This window comes from Lethenteron reissneri, chromosome 18 (assembly GCF_015708825.2).
Source record: "Lethenteron reissneri isolate LAM-NWPU_2019-01 chromosome 18, ASM1570882v1, whole genome shotgun sequence".
Taxonomy (NCBI): domain Eukaryota; kingdom Metazoa; phylum Chordata; class Hyperoartia; order Petromyzontiformes; family Petromyzontidae; genus Lethenteron; species Lethenteron reissneri.
Window position 1 is genome coordinate 2,930,781 of NC_083796.1, and position 21,758 is coordinate 2,952,538.

Consider the following 21,758-nt stretch of genomic DNA (forward strand, 5'->3'; position numbering starts at 1 on the left):
GTTCAACTTTAAAAGGAAACGTGTTGCGTATGTGTGGATCCAGTTGGTGCCTTTTTGGTAGAGGGTGTGTCGTCGCATCAAGGGTAAAGGTTCGGGGGTCTTGTGCTCATTCACTGGGTTCACAGCACTTGGGTCAACGTGCGTCTACACAGCTCGAACCTTGAAGGCCACTTTTCGGACACGGTTGTAAGTGTTCATATCAGAAAAGAAAACCTAAAACACACACACACATGTAACAATATTATCAAAAATTACAGTAATCAACATTTTTACTGGCTTCGAGCATGTTTCAAGTTGGGCCAAAATGTGAATGCCAATCATCTACACTCTCCCACTGCATGTTTGTGTAAGCATCTAACGAGATTTAATGTACTTGCAATATGCAATATTCAATGTACAGTCCGTGGATATTTTTTATTTGTTTGTTTCTCGACTATAAATGTTACTCCGTCCTGTTCTCTTCACCCAGACAGGGCATGGGTGTGTTGGCTAACGGATGGCAAGAGGGGCTGTCCTGGCAACTCGTTTGTGTTGTTGAAACAAGCCTAACATAGACTGAGCATATGTGCAATCATACGACAAGCCTATTTATTTTTTAAACTATATTAAACACATGATACAGGTTTTCCTCTCTTACCATTAAACATTAAAGTACTTCAACCTTTTTTAAAAACTACTTATTTGGGCCTTTGTACTGTTTTAGTATGCCAATGGATATTCAGTTTCACATTTGGGAATGTACCATACCTACAATAGTTTACCAATAATTGAGCAATGTCCAGGAATTTACCAGAATCGCAGTCTTTTTACGAATGTTTGCTGCTTCCTTCTTCCTTTCTTTACATACATATTTATATCACTTATTTTCGTCTTCCAAGGTCTACCTTAAATAAATGTCATGCTTTGTTTCTAAACTAAGGTTCCAAATAACACTTTGATTTTGCTTATTTGAATACACGGCTTTCCTTCTTTACTTCCAGGAAACGTAGATGTCATTTCGCAGGCGGCAGCGATCGTGGGTTCTTACAGTCAACGGAAGTCAAAGTAACATCCCAGTCACCAGTGTCTGGGATTGACACTGTTGACCCTATTGAGATGACAGTGTTGAGATGACACCGTTTCCCAACACCTCTGATTAGCGCGGTTGGCTACGTACGGTGCGAAAGAAGTTCAACATACATGACTAAAAAATCAAGCAGCTCTTACCTTGCAGCTACGTACGTACATGCATACCTATGCTGTGTGTCCTGGGATGTGTAGTGGTTAGCACACTGCGCTACAAACCCAGCGTCGCGAGTTAGATTTACTCTCGCGACGAATACTAGTGACGATTATCTGAACCGGTCCTGGGCGTCTCGTAAGTCGTCCAAGCCTCGAAAGACGTAAGTCGTCTAAGCCTCAAGAGTACCTGGTGCGGTGTGTAAACATCAGCACTAGAAGACAAAGGTGGCTGGGCGTGGTGTTGGTCACTCACCCCCTCTTGTGCTGTGCCGGCCTTCATAGGTGCTCGCTAACAGAACTTGCTCCAGCAGTCTGTTAAGCCTCTCAAGGGACACTTTATTTTTTTAAACACATGTTTGAAGCTTCTCTTTTTTTAAAGTAAGCCCCCCAAAAGTTAGAGTAAATACAATTATAAAAGCACTCTTGTGATGTCACTGATGTAAGTTTTACACATTTCAACGACTAATATGATGATTCACCCCCGCCTCCACTGATATTTGATTCATTCTTTAATTTTCGGAGTCAACATTAAATTCTTCAAATATTTTCTCTCATTTGGATTGCCCATCTCATTTACTGTTTAGTTTGTTCCGTTTCATTTGTTCCACTCGTTTCTAAAGGTCACAGCAAATAACGTTCACCTGTCGTGGTTCCACACAAGGTCAACTGCATCAACATCCAAATGTCTTGGAGCGACATCACAGTAACGTCACAAAAGCGCCGTAATAGCAACGCTTGACCCTAACTTTAGTCATTTCTTATCATTGAAGCTGGAGATTCACATATAACAGCCTGAGGCACACAGCCTATGTACAATTAAAATGTAATAAGATATTGAATGATTACTTATTTAATCATTTGTATAATTATCCACAAATGAAGAGCCATTTGTTCGTTGGATTGCGTCTACCATGAAGACGAGCCATGTCTCGCGCCACCGGTTCCTTGGGGAGTAACGTTTGGGGGGTTGGGGGGGGCCACCGGTGATGGGGGGGGGCACCGCTAGTCCTTCGATTCTCCCTCTGGGACGGCGGCAGTGGCGGTGGCCTCGGGGCGGGCGAGCCTCGCGTGCAGAACCTCCGCGAAGCCGTCGCCGAACCAGCACGTGAGGTGCAGGCCGTCCAGGTGGAAGTAGAAGAGCTGGTCCTGGCAAGAGCGTCGCCGGTAAGCGGAGCGCGGGTCCGCCGACAGCACCGCCGTCGCCGCGCGCCGCACCTCCTCCGCGGAGCCGAAGTGGCGGAGCGCAGAGCGCCCTGCCAGCAGTGGTGGACGTTCACACAAACTGCGTCACGGAGGGAAGCGTATTAAAAATGAAATGCGTACAAAGCTGCATATAAACATACGGTCGGTATGTTTATAGTTGAGAGAAAAGCAGTTTGTCATAGGCAAAGAAGAATAAAAAAAGGTCTTGACCCTGGTCTTAAACAGGGGTGGGGGGGAGCAAAGAGTTGACAGCATAGATAGCCGGGGAAGGGAATTCTAAGCCGACAGACAGTAGAGGAGAATGAGCAATATTCCATTCAGTGAAGGGTGACTGGGGGCTTCAACAGAAATCCTTACGCGTGAGAGAAGATTGAAATTGGAGGGCGGGAGGTAGGCAGGCAGCTAAGCAGGTTGCAGCCTGATTAGTACATCAATAGATCACCTGGGAACACCAGATATCATAGGCTTGGCTTGCAGAGCTTTTAATTTAAAGGGGTTTTTTTCCTGCAGCGGCCACCTCTCACCTTTGTCGGCAGCGTTGGCCAGTTGCTGCAGCTCCTGTTCGGCGTGTGGCGTGAAGCGTACCGCCAAATTTTTGACAGGCGCCTCTCTGACCCAGGATGCCACCGCACTCTGTTGCTCGGAAGCCGGCGTCGCAGGGTCCGCAGCGCTCGCACGCGAGTTCTCTCTTGCTTCGAGGGTTTCGCGAGCGAGAGGCTCTTTACTGCAACCACCCGTTTCCTCGGCAGTCACAACCGGTTCTCCTGAGCCACATGAGTGAACGTTACCATAGTTGTCACTGTCAACGCAGTCGGATACTCGAAGATGTTCACCATCAGGGCTGGCATCTCTCGCTTCCGGGTCCTCCGTTGCCGCTGTGTGACCGTCGACTGCTTTAACGGGCACATCGTACTCCGGTATATACGGTTTGATGTCCAAAACCGGCGTGCCGTCGATCATGTCAATTCCAGACAGGTAAAGAGTTCCACCTATGATAAAAGAAAACACACACTGTCAACAATCACAATCGTAAATGCAAACAACATAACCAGGCATGCATCGATTAATCAGTTCATACGCTCAAATCGTGCACGTTATAATCATTTATTATAAATTCGTATATGTTGCATGCTTTCGGATCACGTGACCCTTTGCTGCTACCAGTTGGGGCAGCATTTACCACAATGTCCAAAAAATATTGATTCTTGAATCGAATCGTGACCGCAAATCATGACAATTCACCCAAATTGCCGACAATATGCAATCTGTTAAGTAAGCTAGAATGAATGACTTCGATGAGGTACTAACCAGGTGAGCCTATTCGCATGACACACAGCTGAATACTTCTGTTGTATCTGTATCTTCTGACCGAATCGCCCAAAATGCACCCGATCTCATCATATCGGAGAAGCTAAGCAGAATTGATGTTGGACAGACAGCTTGGATGGGAAACAGCTATCCAAAGAGTATATTGTTAGCGACTCCTCAAGGGATAAATTGCAGATAACTTAGGCCCAGGAAGCGATATCCATTGTATTGAACCATGCACCCACAACTACGCTCCCTGCCATCACCAACCCGCACGAATCGGCATCGTGAAGTTTGGTCAAATAACCCTCAGCAGTGGATTGACATTATGTATATGGGACACACATATCTTCTAGCTGTGTCCGTACCTTCAATTTTCTCGAGCCTGGCCAGGGAAAGTCCGATGGGATTGGGTCGATGAGGACTCCTCGTTGAAAACACTCCGACTTTGAGCCCGTTTAGCCTGGGAGGCTTAACCTTGGCTTTAGCTGCGGAGGGGCCATTCTTGTGGAACACAAACAGGATCCTGTGTGACACAAGAGCACGGAGGATGCACTTAAGCAACCACGTAAAGGCAGGGATGAAGTATTTTATACACCACTGTTGAGCACGTGTCGCGAGGAAGGATGGTGGCAGGTGGTCGAGACTAACAAAGAAGTTGCAGCCAAGGAAATGAATCCGTGCACTCTTACCAAGCTGCACCGACTTGTGTGGGTAAGTATGGTCAAATAACCCCACTACCCGTATGGTGCAGAGAGGCTCTCATCAAGCAATGTATTGAAACATTCCTGCAAATTAAGAACAATTAAAGAGTATTTTTTCGCACTGCGCTATGAACCCGGTGTTCCGAGTTAGATTCCCAGAAATGGCAAAGATCAGTGGAGAATGATATCTGTGCCGGTCCAGGGCCTTTCCCAACTTGGCCAACCAACACCGACCAACGTGGTGAAGTATGGTCAACGGCCACTACCCGTATGGTGCGGGAAAGGCTCTCGTCCAGCAGTATACCGAAACATTCCTGCAAATTATAAACGATTACACTCGGGGGTGCACTTTCCCACGCGGGCACCAACAGTGAGGAATGTTTGTCACGTGGCAGTAAGCATTTGCATCGGGTGTCGTGGGCTGCTGTACCAGACGTGTGAGAAGTGCTGGAGGCCAGCGAGCGAGTGCTCCGCGTTGCTGAACACGGATCTGTCCAGACGGACGCGGGCCCGCGAGGCCGCGCACACGGAGGGCTGTCGAGGTGTTCCGTTCTTGGTCGGGAAACATGACTCCACGTAGCCAACTGGCCGCGTCATAAGATTTCCTACACATAATATAATCGCCCGTTTACCTCGACGGAAATCACCGTCATCATTGATATCATCAGCATCTATCCCTTCACCGCCATAATTGTGGGGGCGCCACTCTCTCTCCATTGTTGCCTTTCCCTCATAGTCTGTTAGGTGCTGTACAGGCACATCACTCGATGTTATCACATGTACCATCCAGTTGATATTTAGTCAACATCTCCTTGTTTTTTTATTCACTGTTATAACGTCATTTATTTATCCAGGAAAGCTTCACTGAGTTTCAAGACGTTTCGCATGCGAGAGATAATGTGGGACACTAGGAGAAAACTCACCACCAATAAACGAGGAGTTAAAATTTGAGAGGTACACAAAGACAAAGATCCCCCATATAGCCCGAACAGACTTTTGGGGCAAGTGCTGTTAGCGAGCAGCTACGAAGGCCAACACGGCACACGAGTGGGTGGCTGGCCAGCACCACGCCCGGACGCCTTTGTCTCCCCAGTGGCGATGTTTACACACCACACCGGGTACTCATTTGAGGCAGAGTCAAAGGGGGTTCACAACCAACTTGCTGTACTGCCATGAACTGGTCACCACAGTTCTGTGGGTTTGGGAGTTTCATAAACGTATATGATCCTTGCCTCAAAAGCACTACATTCACTACACCACTCTGAGTAACGCTCTACGATGCACTTAAAGCGAGTCGTGCCGTTAACGTGTTATTTTTGCGATTGCCGTTAGGGAATCTCGTCTGGCACGTGGCAGGCATGTGGCAGGTGTGATGTACCTGTCTCTAGGGAGGAGACACCTGGAGACGGAGAGCGTCTCGGCGCTGCCACTTGAGCCTCAGTCTCGTTGCCGACCGCTGGGGACACCTCCTGGCGCAGCGTGGCCTTGATTCCCTCCACGTCCTTGCGGTGCACTCGTTTGGCCTGATCCAACTGCAGTCTGCTCACGGGGACGTAGGGTGCAATGCGTTTTTGACCCTTATCAGTGCGGGTGCAGCCACATCATCTTTATGAAATGTAAAAATCTCTGTATTCCTGGCACGCCTAAAACAATTATAAGTCCACTTGAAATAAGAGTTATCACCAAAATGTACACACCATTAAATGGCATCTAGCTAATGAAAATTAATCAGAATCTTAATTTAGACTGGAGGAATCCGATGAGCTGTGAAGCTCTTTTTCACAGATGTCCAGTATGGGCGGGTTGGAAAGTTACAATTAGATACGAGCATCATGACAAATCCTCAAAACTCTCAAGTGATAGATAGATTTGTTTTACTGCAGTTACCAAACACAGATCCAAAGGCCCAAAAATGCCAAACGGCCAACGTAACGCCGCATGATTAAAATTGTAGCAGGTAACCGTTCATACTTTTTTTTTACCGAGCGAGGTTACACAAACTTGGAAAAGAGGCGATTAAAGAACATTCGAAAGTGCAGCAGTGTGATGGAGGAAGTGTTGCCCAGAGGACCTGCGGTGTGGTGGTTGAACACCGGGTGGAAGAGACGACACGCGGTCTGGTCGACGGGAGACCACAACGTGGGTGGGGGAATCGATGGGTGACGTTCACGGGCAAGACGACTTTCCGAGGGACTTACCGTAGATTTTTGAGTTCCGCACGCAAAACAGCCATTTGTTGAAGCAATTGTGCAGTCGAGTCCCTGCCCACGAAATGTTGGTCGTTCTTCCCCGCAGGAGACGTCATCTCTGGGCCCTGCTCTTGCACCTCTCCGTGCCCGGTCATAGAGTTCCGTATAACACTTGGGTGTCCCTGGGACACTCGATGCAACTTATAATAAGCCGTCTTGCCCGCAAGGCGATTTGCAGTGAGAGGTAGCAGCTTGTGGCTTTTCACCGCCTGCGAACAAATGCATTTCGTACATTAAATTGATCAATCACAAGGTAAGGACAGCATTGCTTCGGTTTGTGCATGGTTTGATTCCAACAACTGTCCAACATTGGTGGTATAAATTCCACATTCCATAGCACAACTGTTGTTGATGTACCCAAAAAGTGGCTCAGTACTCACTCCAGATATTATATTCACCGCTGATAAGTGTGCTTGGCCAGGGCACATCATGGGGCTAAGACGGGATGATGAATTGGCTGACGGCTGGTGTTGGAATCGCAGCCAAAGGAGAGGGATGCTCGTAACGAGACGAACCTCGGGCGCTGAAGCGAGATGGATCTTGGAATGGCCAGACCGTGGGGGACACATGTGGCAGCTGTGAATGCCAGCAGCAGCAGCAGCACTGTGAATGCCGTTACCTGCGCCGTAAATAACCCACACAGGTGTTTGGGGTGGGCATGTAACGCGCACCAACCAACCCACCAACTTTGGAAAAATAAAAAAGAAATTCATCTGGTCGAAATCGTTCACGTACAGAGGGGGGGGGGGGGAAGGCCGATTTGTCAAGTCACCGCGTGGCACCCGTGGCCACGTTGTTTTTGAACTCACGTTTCGTTTTTAGCTCCGTAATACATTCGCCCCTTACACTCCATATAGTACACGTTGGGGGGGGGGGGTGTTGGGAAAGGGAGTGCGAGAAAAATGACACTTTTAAAAGAATGTTCGACCGTGACAGGATTCGAACCTGCAATCTTCTGATCCGAAGTCAGACGCCTTATCCATTAGGCCACACGGCCGCTGACGACGCACGCCCCAAACGAGCTTTAATATCCACGTCGCAGCCACCGTCACCTATCCGTACCCCCCAAAAAGTACAATTATACCGATACGCCTGGAAGGGGAGGTGCTAAATAGGACAAACACACAAAACACCCACTTTTTAATCGCTTCGGCGACTACTCCGTAAGCCACCCGAGGCAACGACGCGCCGCGCCAATTTATTTGAGTTAAAATACGCTCCGGTGACGTCACCTTCAGCAGGGACGTTACATTTCGTGCTATTGATAAGCCGCCGCCGCCCCCCCCCCGCCCGCTTTCAACGCGGGACGCACGTGACCGCCGCCGCCTCCGCCAATCGGAGGCGCTCGCGCGCCCGGACGACCACGCGCTCATCGCTTAACCGCTGTACGGATTTGGAGGTCGCGGTGCCGGTGCCCCCCCCCCCACCTCGACACCGCCGAGTACTGCAATGACGTCACCGAGGGTTGATGACAATTCGCCCGCCATCTTTGCTAGGGGGGTAAGGGGGGTGGTTATTACTCCCCCCCCACCCCACGCATCTCCCTGCCGCAAATCGATGACGTTATCAGGGGGAGGGGGGAAACAACCTCCACGCGTTCCCAATGGGAGTGGCCGTGAGTCCCCCCCCCGAGTAAGATGGCGGGGTTAGACCGTGGCTGTAGTGTGGGCAATCTTCTGATCCGCCTTTATCCATTAGGCCAAACGGTCGCCGACGAAGCACGCCCCGCCGAGCCTTTACATCCACGTCGCAGCCACCTTCACCCTTCCCACCCCCCGAAAATTAAAATTCATAGCGCCTCGGGGGGGGGAGGAGGGGAGGGATGGAACACAACCTCCACGCGTTCCCAATGGGAGTGGCCGACAGTTCCCCCTGAGTAAGATGGCGGCTGTGGTGTTGGTGCTGAGTGACGTCGCCTGTGTCGGGGCGGGGCGTGGGAGATGGGGGGCGGGGCGTAGAGGGTGGGGGGCGGGGCGTATAGGGTGGGGGGCGGGGCGTATAGGGTGGGGGGCGGGGCGTATATGGTGGGGGCGGGGCGTATAGAGTGGGGGCGGGGCGTATAGGGTGGTGGGCGGGGCGTGGGTGGTGGTGGGCGGGGCGTAGCGGGTGGGGGGCGGGGCGTAGCGGGTGGGGGGCGGGGCGTAGAGGGTGGGGGCGGGGCGTAGAGGGTGGGGGGCGGGGCGTAGAGGGTGGGGGGGCGCGGCGTAGAGGGTGGGGGGCGGGGCGTAGAGGGTGGGGGGCGGGGCGTAAAGGGTGGGGGCGGGGCGTAGAGGGTGGGGGGGCGTAGAGGGTGCGGGGCGTAGCGGGTGGGGGGCGGGGCGTGGGTGGTGGTGGGCGGGGCGTAGCGGGTGGGGGCGGGGGGCGGGGCGTGGGCGTGGCAGTGTCTCCCGGGCGCCCTTCACGCGCCTTCAGTCTCCTCCATCTTCTTCTTGGTCGCCAGCCCCGCGCCGCAATGCTCACCGCTCGCCTCTCGTCCTCCGTCGCAAGGGCGCTCGCCCGCCACTCATGCCGCTCGGTACGGGGAGAGAAACACGAGGAGAGAGTGGTGGTGGTGGTGGTGTGGGGGAATGACAACAAACGAATGAATGGAGTGAGGTGAAATGGCGTGTTGAAGCTTCGTGGTTGTGACGGAGCGGACCGGGTACCGCTGTTTGGAGGTCGCGTCGAGCCGGGCAAGGGGGAAGACGCGATGGCGATGTTGGTGGCGGTGGTGGCGTTTGGCCGTGATAATTGTTCTTGTAATGTCAAGGTTTGGTTAGGATTAATCTCGTGACGCCGTTTCTTTTAATTCGCAGTGAAAATAATTACATTTTGGAGGTCAGGTGCCTGACATGGGGAAAAATAGGGCGAAGGGATTACAATATAATATCAACATCTTATGCTTCGTGTTGATGTTGATATTCTCTTGTAATCTCAGATGGTCGGTTCGTGATTAATGATATTTATAAGACTGCAAGACCACGGCTGCATTTAAAGATTAGACAATTCGGAGGTCACGCGTCTGGCAGAGGGAAGGGAGCGACGGCGAGGTTTTGGTGACACCACTGATATTGGTCGTGACCATCTCGTGATCTCATTGGGTTTGATTGGTGGTCTTTGCAAAGTCTGAAGGACGTTAACAAAACAGTGGTCCTTGCATGTCGGATGTCGACCTTGCAACAACTACGGGATCTGACAGAAGGAAGGAAGCGATGGCGAGGTGTGATGATGGTCCCTTGACCTTCATTGAGCCAGCCCAAGGCCCCATAATAGGTTCGTGGTGGCCACGGATTTGGCCTCGTGGTATTTTAGCTCCTTATCTCCATTGTCTTGATCAAGGGATTCGCCGGGCTTTGGATTAGAATGACACGTATGGTTGTATCTGGAAAGCTGCCTTGCCACGGTTCACTTGTGTGTGTGTGTGGTGTGCTGCTTCGTAATGTGATGAGTGTTTCATTATGTAAAATTAGTTTTTTGTTGTTGTGTGAAATGAATGGCAAGAGGCACGGTGTTGCTCTTGGGAAGGTCAGAAGGGGCAAATGCCCTTCGCTCTCCTCTCTGACTTCATAGAGGACTTTGGCTCACGCCTGGCGATTATATGTACACGGCATGTACATACTGTATGCATATGTTTCATACAGTGTGACCTTTTTGAAAAGCCTGCGAAATTGTGTCATTGCGTCGTGGATGTGTATTTTTTAAGATGGTAGCAATGTCGGACCGCGTGAGACGGAAATTGCATTATTATTGTCGTGATACGGTTTTCATTCACAATTTATATTTTGGCTGGAGATAGTGCTTGTTGGTATGTCGGTGCTAAGGTCATTGGTTAGTGGACAGTTGTGTCAAGCACCTGACGTGGAATTTTCACTTGTTTGACAGATTTAGATTGTTATTTATGCAAAAATTGTGGCTTTCCGTGAACATTACCACAATTTTTGCTATCACCATTAACATCACGATTGTGATACTGTTATAACGATCATCATGACCGATACCATCAACGTAATTGCCATAACCATTGCCAACATTATGTAATCACTGCATAACCATTAAATAAACACTGCCGAGTAAAACCTTTATGAACTTGATGTGGGAAATCAACGGTGGTTGCTCTATAGGATAACTGGTACCTACCATAGTCATGTGGAGTTGTCACCACAAAAAGGATGGACAACTAAGGTTAGTGTCACCCATCGCTCAAAAACGGGAACCATTTGCCTTGTGACCTGCCTTATACTGTACTGGTATAGCTAACTATTTTACTGCTCGTGGCTGTGATTCAGGTGGCAAGGGGTGCGCTGGGAGCTGGGTTTGTGGCCAGCAGAGATGTCCACTCTTCCGCTGCTGCTTTCCAGAAGATCGGTAAGGGCAGTGCTGGTTTCACCTTCGTGCCTGTGACCATGTCAAAAAAAAGGGGCATTGGGACTAATGACCTTGGCCTATTTTCTGGAGTACAGTATTCGAGCTTCTCATTTGTGTGGCTTTCCATCAGGAAGCTTGTGCACTATTGCCTTTAAACCACAGAACTCGAGTCTGTACTTGAGTTACCTCTTTATACTAGAGCACATAATATTCGAATTCTCCCAGACAAGTTTAATTCACAGGCTGGACTGAATTACTAAACCAGAATTCAGGTTTAGTGAAAAATACATCACCAAACATTGCAATTAAATGTAGGTGTCAGGGGCATTTAATTTACAACGTTGATAGGACAAAGTCACTGGTGGAAATTACACATTCCCATGGCAGTGACAAGTCTGCCAAATGTGTTTACCACTTAAATTGCTGTCAGAGTGGTAGTTATTGTATCAACCCAAACCTATGATAGACTGATTTGGCTGCCCAAGTAGGCTTTGAACTCAAAGCCTTCCAATATTGATTTAAGCATGCTTACTTACCATCGCACAAATCGGCTAGATAATTCTCAATTAATCAACGACAGCCTTTTTCATTTAAATATAGTCGTTTCTCAAGAAGCTTTGGAAAAAGAAAATCACGAGAGTTAACAAGGAGGAGTGTTAGTAGAGGCAGTAGGAACGTAGGAGAGAGCAACACTGGGACCTCGCATCAACAGCAATGAGCCCCGGACACAGCGGGGCAGTGGTGTTTGTAACGTTATTGGAAATGTTGTTTTGCCCAGGCACGGCTGAGGTGTCGTCAATCCTGGAGGATAAGATCCTGGGAACGGACATGTCAGCTGAGCTGGAGGAGACAGGCCGTGTGCTGTCTATCGGAGATGGTATCGCTCGTGTATACGGCCTCAGTAACATCCAGGCGGAGGAGATGGTGGAGTTCTCTTCCGGCCTGAAGGTATGGCGATGCGACATGCGCAGAGTCGTGGCTTCAGCTCTCAGAAACAGACCTCGACCGGTACTTTGGCAACCACCCCGGGGCATAGTGATTCAATGCTTTAGAGTGGTGTTTCTCAATTTTTTTTGGCGTGCGGACCACTTAGCCAATGCAAACATTTCCGCAGACCACACAGCTGCCCACTCCTGGTGACCCAAGGCATTCGCCTATCTCTCTAAATACCAGTAGTACAAAATGATTAATATAACTAGAACAAAAAAAAGTATTTGTTTCAATGCAGCTAGACGTTTTTTTCTAGAGGTGTCATTTAGATCGTAGGGCTAGGGTGATTTAATTAGGGTAGTTTATCTAACTTCATTTTTAAATTAAATATCGTAAGTCAAATATTAATTCATGTCCAAAACAAAACGTATCAACATTGTCGTTTTTTTATTTAAAGCTTTTGTGACTGCAGGGATTCATATTCTTGGTTCTTTCGGTAAAGTCACGTAGAAGGGAAATAATAAAATACTAATAAAATATATAACAATAAAAAATTATCACAACATTTCGACTGCAACACAAGCAATCATCATCAGGTGTGAAATCCACAGCAAGAAAAATATTTATTATTTCCCTTCTACGTGACTTTACCGAAAGAACCAAGAATAACATTCTCATTATTTCCGGATCAACCTGCGTTTGCATCACAGCACACGGGGCCGCCCGGAGGACTATCGTGGCCCACTGGTGGTCTGTGGACCACACTTTGAGAACCACTGCTTTAGAGGCAAGGGTCTGTGAATCGCATAGAGTTGTAAAATTTCTCAATTCAGCTGAGTTGCGAGCTAGCAAGGAGATGACAGCACAGCAAGTGGGTTAGTAAATGCATCGCTGCACACCTTTTCTCTTATATGCGTGGCAGATTTTTTTTTTCTGAGCATTCCAGTTTGCTCCGGTTTAAAATGGCCCAATGCCTGCCCAATCTGAAAGTGTCTTGAATAAATAGGTAAATCAATGGTAGTGTAATTAATTTTCTCAACTATTTAAAGTCTTTATATGTTGATTACTTACAATAACCAAGTTCTCGGAGTTCAATTTATCGTAGTTTTATTGAAAAAAATTTTTTACAGGAGCAGATTAACTCTTCTGCCTTCCCATTCTTGTGTTGGACTTTTAAAGATATTAAAACCGTTATCTTATAAAATGTGGAAGAACAAGGCAAAGCCAGGATGTCTAAAGAAGATCAGGTGGGATATTGCCCATAGGGTTAGCCGGCGCGTAAGTGAGGTGGATCACAGGGCCACAGAGTTTCTCGTTGCAGGCGGCTGGGCGGCTCAAGGAGGCTTACACTGCATCAGAGGAATTGGCCGCGCACTAATCAGATCCTGGGTTTAAATCCCGGTTTCAATCGCCTACAATTAAACCAGGTGCTCAAATGTAGCGAGGTGATTGTATCGGCTCATAATGTTACATTGCGTTACTTAATTGGCATCTTCCATCTCGTCAAGGAGCATAAACCATCACAAAAACCCCCGGTCAACCTCGCAGCAGCGGCTTTTGGCTCGCCATTGAACAAAGATGGTCCACTGCATCGTGCGCTTTCAGATGTGCTTCTGCGGCCGTCTGGAACGCTCTTCCTTTTGACATTCAAAAGCCACTGGAGCTATGCACTTTTAAATAAAGATTGAAAACTAATTTCTTTAAAACTGATTTTTGTGTTTAGTCTGTTATCCTTCCCCCACACCTCCGATTGGCACGATTGACTACGTACGTACAGTGTGATAGAAGTTTAACATACGTATATGTTTGACGAGACAAACACACTGCAATGCATCTGGGCAGTTGTGCCACCGAGTGTTGATATTTAGGTGCATTAACATAATTCAAGAAGTAGTTGTGTGATGGCAGCTTCTATTGGGTATAGAGAGGAACAGCTCGAGAACATATGAAGGTTAATGGCATAATTTAAACCGTTTTGAACAGTAAGTGGGTTTGAGGAGGAATACGTCGCTAGAACAGGGTGATGACCGATGAATAAGAATAGCGACAGTGGCAGCCAAGGAATGGACGGCTTCCAGGGGGAAGTCGACTACATATCTTCTTGCGTGCCTATGCTTGGTGGACTACTGCATTGTGAGACCATGGCAACGACTTGGGGAGACCTTCACCCGGCAATGTATTGACCATGGCAGATGGTGACAAGAGCTTCGTGATTTGATTCGCAGGGTATGGCCTTGAACTTGGAGCCGGACAACGTGGGCGTGGTGGTGTTCGGTAACGACAAGCTGATCAAAGAGGGCGATGTGGTGAAGCGGACCGGGGCCATCGTGGACGTGCCGGTTGGAGAGGAACTGCTGGGACGCGTCGTGGATGCCCTGGGAAACGCCATCGATGGGAAGGTCAGGGCACCGCTTGAGAAATGCTGTCACGTTCAATTAGTTTTCATTAAGAAGTAGACTATATACGAGATATCTTCCTCCCTTACCTTTAACCCCCATATGAACTTTCACTTCTCTGCTAGAGGCCCCCCACTTCGGTGGGGTAGTGAGCCCAATCTCCCCCCTGCCGCACCGATCTCGGGCTTTTGTTTTTAGAATTCCTGCCCTCCTACCCCCTTCTTGTTCTGCGATGGGTACTTTGTAGCGGGCTCACGTAGAGTTGAAATAAACTCATTAAAATAAAATTAGGCAAAATAACTTGGCTTTACTTGAATTAACATCGCCCTGTTTTTTCTCAAATAAGTCGAGTTTCTGACCAAGGGCCTGGCCGAACGCCGACCAGAACAAGTCGTAAAAAAAATTGGCGTTTGTTTTCGACAGGGTCCGCTTGGCGCCAAGGTGCGTCGCCGTGTGGGACTGAAGGCTCCGGGCATCATCCCGCGCATCTCCGTGCGCGAGCCCATGCAGACGGGCATCAAGGCCGTGGACAGCCTGGTGCCCATCGGCCGTGGACAGCGCGAGCTCATCATCGGAGACCGGCAGACCGGGTGTGTAACAAGGAACCCTGCTGGGCTGTTGGACATTCCCACTGTTTATCTTTCTCAGAGGGACGATGCTTCTCGTTTAATGTGGCTTGGCAGCCAACAACCACGGCCGTTACTCTCAGAGATGAGCAGGCGTCAGCATCTTGCGACGAGCAACTGGGCCAAATGGGAGCACCGCTCCTCTTCCTAATGGTCACGGTAGTGAGTGCTGCCAAAGCCTACGAAAATTAATCTTTCCTCAAGCGTGCTATTTCTTTCATTGTTGGCACACTTTAAAATGTACATGCATAGTTTAAACTCTATATCTTTTTGTTTCTGGCCTTCTTTGCATTATAGGCCATACATAGTTCCTCTGCGTAGCAGAAGTGATTCGATTTTTTTGCAAGGATTTTTCGGGCAATCTTTATATTTTTATCCTAAAACTTGCTTGTGCGCCTGCCTTGTTTGTAAACGGCTACATATCCGATTAGCACGGTTGGCTACGTACAGTGCGAAAGAAGTTTAACATTCATACATATAGGGCTTCAAAAATGGTTATACTGTTCATAATCTTAAAGAGGGTGAAAAGTTATGAGTCTTAATTTGTTAAGGACACGAGGTCTGAAAATTTAATTTGTGCTACACACTATTCTTGTTTCTTGCAGGAAAACGGCCATTGCTATTGACACCATCATCAACCAGAAGCGATTCAACGAGGGTACGGATGAAAAGAAGAAGCTGTACTGCATCTACGTGGCCATCGGTCAGAAGCGATCCACCGTGGCCCAACTGGTGAAGAGGCTCACAGACGCTGGTAAAACTCCCCACAACCTCTGCTGCACGACCGCCGACTCCTATAAGACTAATAATTTCGATTTAAAGCTTTCGTGACTGCAGGGATTCATCTTCGTGGTTCTTTCAGTAAGTCACGTAGAAGGGAAATAATAAAATAATAAAAATAATAATAAAATACAATTCTCAAGACGTTTCGGCCACAACACAAGCAGCCGTCCTCAGGTGAAGAACAGGTCTGTCGGAAAGACAGGCCTGTTCTTCACCTGTCATTCAGACGCTGTCTTTCCGACAGACCTGTTCTTCACCTGAGGACGGCTGCTTGTGTTGTGGCCGATACGTCGTGAGAATTGTATTTTATTATGTAAAATTTTTATTATTTTATTATTTCCCTTTTACGTGACTTTACCGAAAGAACCAAGAAGACTAATAATGCTCGGTAACCCACCGTTCAGATAAAATGATAACGTTTCTGGTTCTTATTCTTTCATGGGTCGCTCGGTCGCAATCGTTTACATGTACCGGCAGTCGCGTGCTATGTATTCGTATGTAGATGGGTATAGCGGAGACTAACAATAACAACAGCAGAGAAGGCATCGAAATATCACTAATGTCAACAACATGTACACAAACACACAATACTACCTGATGATGATGATGAGTCGTATGTATTGATATCTACTGAAAATATGTCATTGTAATCTATCACATGATGAGCTGACTTTTGTTACTTATATCACTAACTGGCACTGTGCGTTTTAAAGAGGGTGTCTCGATGAGCTGTAGCGATGCACCATTATCAGTGACAATCAATCCACTGATGGATGAACGCCTCTCCAAGCTCTCGCTGCTGTCTCACTGTGCTGCAACGTTTGTCATCCATCTGCATCCTGCACATGGGCTTATTTGATATCACCATTTCCGCACTCGATGTACTCTCTGGCACATTTCCCTCCTTTGGCCGCTACTCAGACATGAGTAAAAACTAAAACTACAAATGATTTTAATTTTACAAGTTAAGGCCCAAGGGAGCTGTATGCAGCTCCTTTTCAGAAGCTACCTGGCGATTATGAATGATAGCTCAATGAAGTGGCTTATCACATGGAAATGTACAGCTGCCAAATACTCTAAACGCATATTGATTCTAAATGCGTAGTCTTGACCACCGGCCATCATCCCTTCGAGCGTCTCGTACTCCCCAAGCCCACTTACCTCTTTCTTGTTCATGGTCAGACGCCTGTAGACGGACGTCCAATTTAATTGCCCGTTGATGGCTTTGCCGATTTACAGACGCCATGCGCTACACGATCGTGGTGTCGGCTACGGCCTCTGACGCCGCGCCCCTGCAGTACCTGGCTCCCTACTCTGGCTGCTCCATGGGCGAGTTCTTCCGCGATAACGGAAAGCACGCGCTCATCATCTACGACGACTTATCCAAGCAGGTGCGCACGCACTCCTTCATCCTCGTCAGCTCGGGGGTCGCCCATGGAGATAAAGGCCTCTTCGTCATGCTCACGAGAGCAACGCTTTGAGTTGGCTATCTGAGTGTGTGAATAATTTCAGCACGCAGCGTACACAGGGCATGTAATGATGCGGCAGTAAATTGATTGAAATGTAAACTATTACGCTCATGCGTAAGGATCAGCTGTTTGATATTTGCACATTTTAGGTACAAAGTTTGCATTTGGAAGAGAGCTGTATAAACAGCACAGAGTAAGCAAACGGGCACAGACATTTAACAGTTCTTGAATTGAACTGTGCATGACTTTAACCATGTGACCGTTCACCAAATTTCTGGGAGCGAGTGGGTTAGGGGGGTGAATCAGTACATGTCTAGTACACGGCACAGAAACATTTCCACAACTTCAAATATTTTACGTGCGTCTCTGTGTGTGTGTGCGTGTTGCACCCGTTCACGCCAACACCAGTGAGGATTATCTTAACCGGTACTGGGCCTCCCCTAGGTCAACTCTGCCTCAAATGAGTACCTGGTGCGGTGTGTAAACATCGTCACTCGGGAGACAAAGGTGGCCCAGGCGTGGTGCTGGCCACCCACACCTCCTTGTGTGCAACAGTACCGGCCTCATAGGTGCTCGCTAACAGCACTTGCCCCAACAGTCTGTTAAGGCTACATGGTGGGGGATCTTTGTGTCGCGCCCGCAGGCTGTGGCCTACCGTCAGATGTCGCTGCTGCTGCGCCGCCCCCCGGGCCGCGAGGCCTACCCCGGCGACGTGTTCTACCTGCACTCGCGTCTGCTGGAGCGCGCGGCCAAGATGAACGACAACTTCAAGGGCGGCTCCCTCACCGCTCTGCCCGTCATCGAGACCCAGGCCGGCGACGTGTCTGCCTATATTCCCACCAACGTCATCTCCATCACCGATGGACAGGTGTGCCTTGCTCGTGTGCCTCTCAAGTTTATACGACGACGTGGATGCGTACGGCGTCAAAATGCGACTGCATCTCAAGACGCTGTACAGAAACGTTGGGCATGTTTATAGTGAGAAAGAGGCGGTCGGTCATAGGCAGACAAGAAGAGCAAGGTCATTATCCCCAACTTGAAACAGCTGGGCCCAGTTCTTGAGACCTTGTTGCCTGTGATGTTGTTAACCCTTTCCCATTCCGAGACCTCTGCAAGTTGCATGGTGGGTCAGTTCACTGCTGAATCTTGGAACGCGCAAGCGGTTGGCGTTAATTTTATTCAGAGAGGCTTAGCGCCGTTGTTTTTAAAGACATCGTACTCAGAATCGGAAGAAAAACTGATGACATACATGAACGTCGTCAGAATGGGAAATGTTAAGCAGAGTGCTGGCGACACCACCCGTTTCTGTGTCATGCTGGCCTTTGTAGATATTCGCTGCCTTTACAATCTCTAATGCTGTATGTGGGAATAGCTATTTTGTTATTTATATATATATCCCATTTGGTAGTTATTAATTTTAATTAAGTGTTGGTTTATACCGAGTTGGTTGTGAGAGGTTGTAATTTGTTTTTTGCTGGCTGTTCTCATCCACAGATCTTCCTGGAGACCGAGCTCTTCTACAAGGGCATCCGGCCAGCCATCAACGTCGGTCTGTCCGTGTCGCGTGTGGGATCGGCTGCCCAAACCAAGGCCATGAAGCAGGTGAATTATCCCCGACGTGTTCAGAGCAACGGCTGCAACCAAATCACCCACAACGCAGCCAATCTCATCGGCTCTCGGAAGCTAGGCATGGTGGATATCTTGCTATTGCCTTGAATGGGCGACCACCATGAATATTGACACGAGGTGTATACTGCCGATGGGCTACTTGGTGGATAGTAGAGGAAGGCGTATGGTTTGTGCTATGCTATGTCCCTTCCGTGCTCCTCACCTTCATAAGCCCGCACTGATCAGCATGGCGAAAGATGGTCAAATATCTCCCACGCGGCATGGGGAGGCCCTCGTCCAGCAGTGGACTCAGAATCAGAATATTTACACTGGCGGAGTCCGATGAGCTATAAAGTTATTTTTCAGAGATATCCAGTAGATTCCTGGGTATCTGACAACAGGAGTGCAGTGTCTTTGTGGCGTAGTGGAATTTCATCACTGAATATCGCATCTAGCAACAACAAATGGCGCCGATACGTTTTGAGACACTTGTGGTGCTTTCAATGTGTGTTGTGGTACTTCAAGTCGCCTACCACCAGGTGGCAGTAAAGATTGTGCAGTGGTTAGCAACATGGCCGTGATGCCCTAGTTATGGGTAAACGGAGGCAAATTGTTACGTGAACCTGTCCCGAGCTGCCTCTAAGTCAACTGGGCCGTGAATGTACAGCAGAGGTGGGTAACATTTTACTTTCTGAGGGCCAAATAGGGACTTACAAATACCTCTTAAGGGAGGCCAATAATTTACACACCTCAGTCACTTTTTTGTCTTGTCAGAAGTGACTGACTGCAAAAATTTTATAAACGGTGTTCTTGCCATGTCTAAGACATTCCGCTCTAGTACCCGATTGGTGCGGCTTAGATGCCCACATTGACGGATTAACATGAATTGCAGGCCAGGAGGGATAAATCCCGGCCTGTGTGCCCGTAAGTTCCCCACTTTGATCGTCGTGTGCCGTGTAAAACTTTGCCGATGCGGAGACGAGAGGCTTGGTGCCGGCCACCGCCGCTGCCCGCGGGACATTTGCGTGGCTCGCGTGAGAGCGGTAGTTCTACGTCGTCCGCGGCGTGGAACGGGCGATGTGCGTTGACATCCGCGCGTTCCCCGTCTGCCCCAGGTCGCCGGCTCCATGAAGCTGGAGCTGGCCCAGTACCGTGAGGTGGCCGCCTTCGCCCAGTTCGGCTCGGACCTCGACGCGTCCACTCAGCAGCTGCTGAACCGTGGAGTGCGTCTCACCGAGCTGCTCAAGCAGGGCCAGTACGGTGCGTCCCTTGCATCACATCCCCTGCATCGCCCCCCCCCCCCGTCAAGGTGGACCGAGCCGTGCGAAGGGAGTTCAAGGGTTCCAGGGAATGCTGTGTTTTTTATGAACGATAAAACTATTCTTGTATTACCAGGTAAGGCCCACTGAGCTTTCTCCAGCTCTTTTTCAGAAGTGACCTGGCAACAAATGATGGCTCAATGAAGTGGCTTAACATGTGGAAATTTATAGCAGCCGAATTCTCTAAACGCATGATGATTCTAAATGTGGAGGGGGAAAAAACGGAGGACCCGGAGAAATGGCACACCACCACGGGGAGGACATGCAAACTCAGGGTCTGGATCAAAACCCATGACCTGCATACCAGGCGTGGGAGTTAACATCTCGCCACTGTGGTGCTGTGAAAGTGAAGGGGACTTCTTGCTAACAAATGGAGATGTGGAATTAATGCATATGTATTACAAGCATGGAACACTCCCCCCCCCCCCCCCCAACCGTCTGTGCCGTTAACTCCCTAACGTTTGTTCCTCCCCCCTCCCCTCGTTTCTCCGCACTGCGAGCAGTTCCCATGGCCATCGAGGAGCAGGTGGCGATAATCTACGCGGGCGTGCGTGGCTACCTCGACAAGTTGGAGCCCAGCAAGATCACCAAGTTCGAGAGCGCCTTCCTGCTGCACATCCAGAGCCAGCAGAAGGAGGTGCTCGCCACCATCAGGTAGGTCCTAACAGACGCCAGGTTCACGTTTGAGATGACCCTTTGGATCGCGCGTTCTTGTCGTGTGGAATGAGAGCGAGTCGTCGTTTTTAATGCGTCGGTCTTATAATGTGTACACTGTCGTGAATTGTGTCTTTGGAGTGACCTTCAAAATGGGCGTGGTACTAATATTGTTTGTGATATTGAAGAGCAATCGTTGAGGTTGCAATTAATAAAACTCCCTTTTAAATTCTATTCTTAAAAGTAAAAATGTGTTTCCTCTTTGGGTTATATGTTTGTATGTTGAACTTCTTTCGAACTGTACGCATCCAACCGTGTTAATCGGAGGTTATAGCGTTGTTGATCTTACACTCCCAAATTTGCTCGTAAAAATCTATTCACATTTTATGCCAATTACGAAAGAAGTTCAGCATTACATGCAGATTATAAGCTGATGTTACCATCACGCCGATGTAACAAACGGCATGGGACAAACGAGCTTCAGGGAACGGATTCTTGGACCGAAATCGTGAAACGTTGCACATCTCCTGGTGACACTTATAACGTCCACAACATTTTTTAACCTTTTCTTTTCTCTTGCTGTCAGGACTGAGGGTAAGATCTCCGAGGCGACAGACGTGAAGCTGAAGCAGATCGTGACGTCCTTCCTGTCCACATTCGAGGCTTGATCGCATGCACATGTGGAACACATTGCCGAAGAGTTTCCTCGAAAGGAGCTCAATCCAATTTTCAGACACGCACCACGTCTGTCATATGAGACCCGACTGTATTTATGTGCGGAAGGAAAGCAAAATAAAACTTTACCTACAGTGAACCGTGAGTTGTTGGTGGTTTTTGTTGGTTGGATTGTGTGACTTAAGTGACATTGAAATAAATCAGTTGGGCTCCATTCTAAAACTCCACGTATAAATATAAAACACTTAAATCTTGACTTAAAGCTTTCG

The 21,758-nt window shown here is 48.6% G+C and overlaps 2 protein-coding genes and 1 non-coding gene across 7 annotated transcripts; 1 reads left to right on the top strand and 2 right to left on the bottom strand.

Annotated features, from left to right (window-relative positions):
- Window positions 1–1,903: 1,903 nt before the first annotated feature.
- Window positions 1,904–7,953, bottom strand: TRMO (tRNA methyltransferase O). 5 transcript variants are annotated; one of them, XM_061553439.1, is made up of 7 exons: window positions 7,918–7,953; window positions 6,635–6,894; window positions 5,815–5,975; window positions 4,867–5,041; window positions 4,101–4,258; window positions 2,949–3,413; window positions 1,904–2,474 (listed from the first exon to the last, which is right to left on the bottom strand). In XM_061553439.1, the coding sequence occupies exons 2-7, from the start codon at window positions 6,778–6,780 to the stop codon at window positions 2,224–2,226; spliced, it is 1,356 nt and encodes a 451-aa protein (XP_061409423.1). In that variant the 5' UTR covers window positions 6,781–6,894; window positions 7,918–7,953; the 3' UTR covers window positions 1,904–2,223. The 5 variants fall into 5 exon arrangements, with proteins under 5 accessions (XP_061409423.1, XP_061409421.1, XP_061409420.1 ...); XM_061553437.1 differs by having other exon boundaries at window positions 7,823–7,924; XM_061553436.1 differs by lacking the exon at window positions 7,918–7,953 and adding an exon at window positions 7,631–7,901.
- TRNAR-UCG (transfer RNA arginine (anticodon UCG)) lies at window positions 7,610–7,682 on the bottom strand. Its single transcript has one exon. It is a non-coding gene; the product is annotated as a tRNA-Arg (tRNA).
- Window positions 7,954–9,039: 1,086 nt separating the features above from the next.
- LOC133343697 (ATP synthase subunit alpha, mitochondrial) lies at window positions 9,040–21,628 on the top strand. The gene is made up of 12 exons (XM_061553443.1): window positions 9,040–9,200; window positions 10,951–11,029; window positions 11,808–11,977; window positions 14,185–14,358; window positions 14,779–14,945; window positions 15,587–15,735; window positions 17,004–17,155; window positions 17,877–18,101; window positions 18,728–18,835; window positions 19,957–20,101; window positions 20,664–20,814; window positions 21,401–21,628. Exons 1-12 carry the CDS (start codon window positions 9,138–9,140, stop codon window positions 21,480–21,482), a joined length of 1,665 nt encoding a protein of 554 aa, XP_061409427.1. The 5' UTR covers window positions 9,040–9,137; the 3' UTR covers window positions 21,483–21,628.
- Window positions 21,629–21,758: the final 130 nt, after the last annotated feature.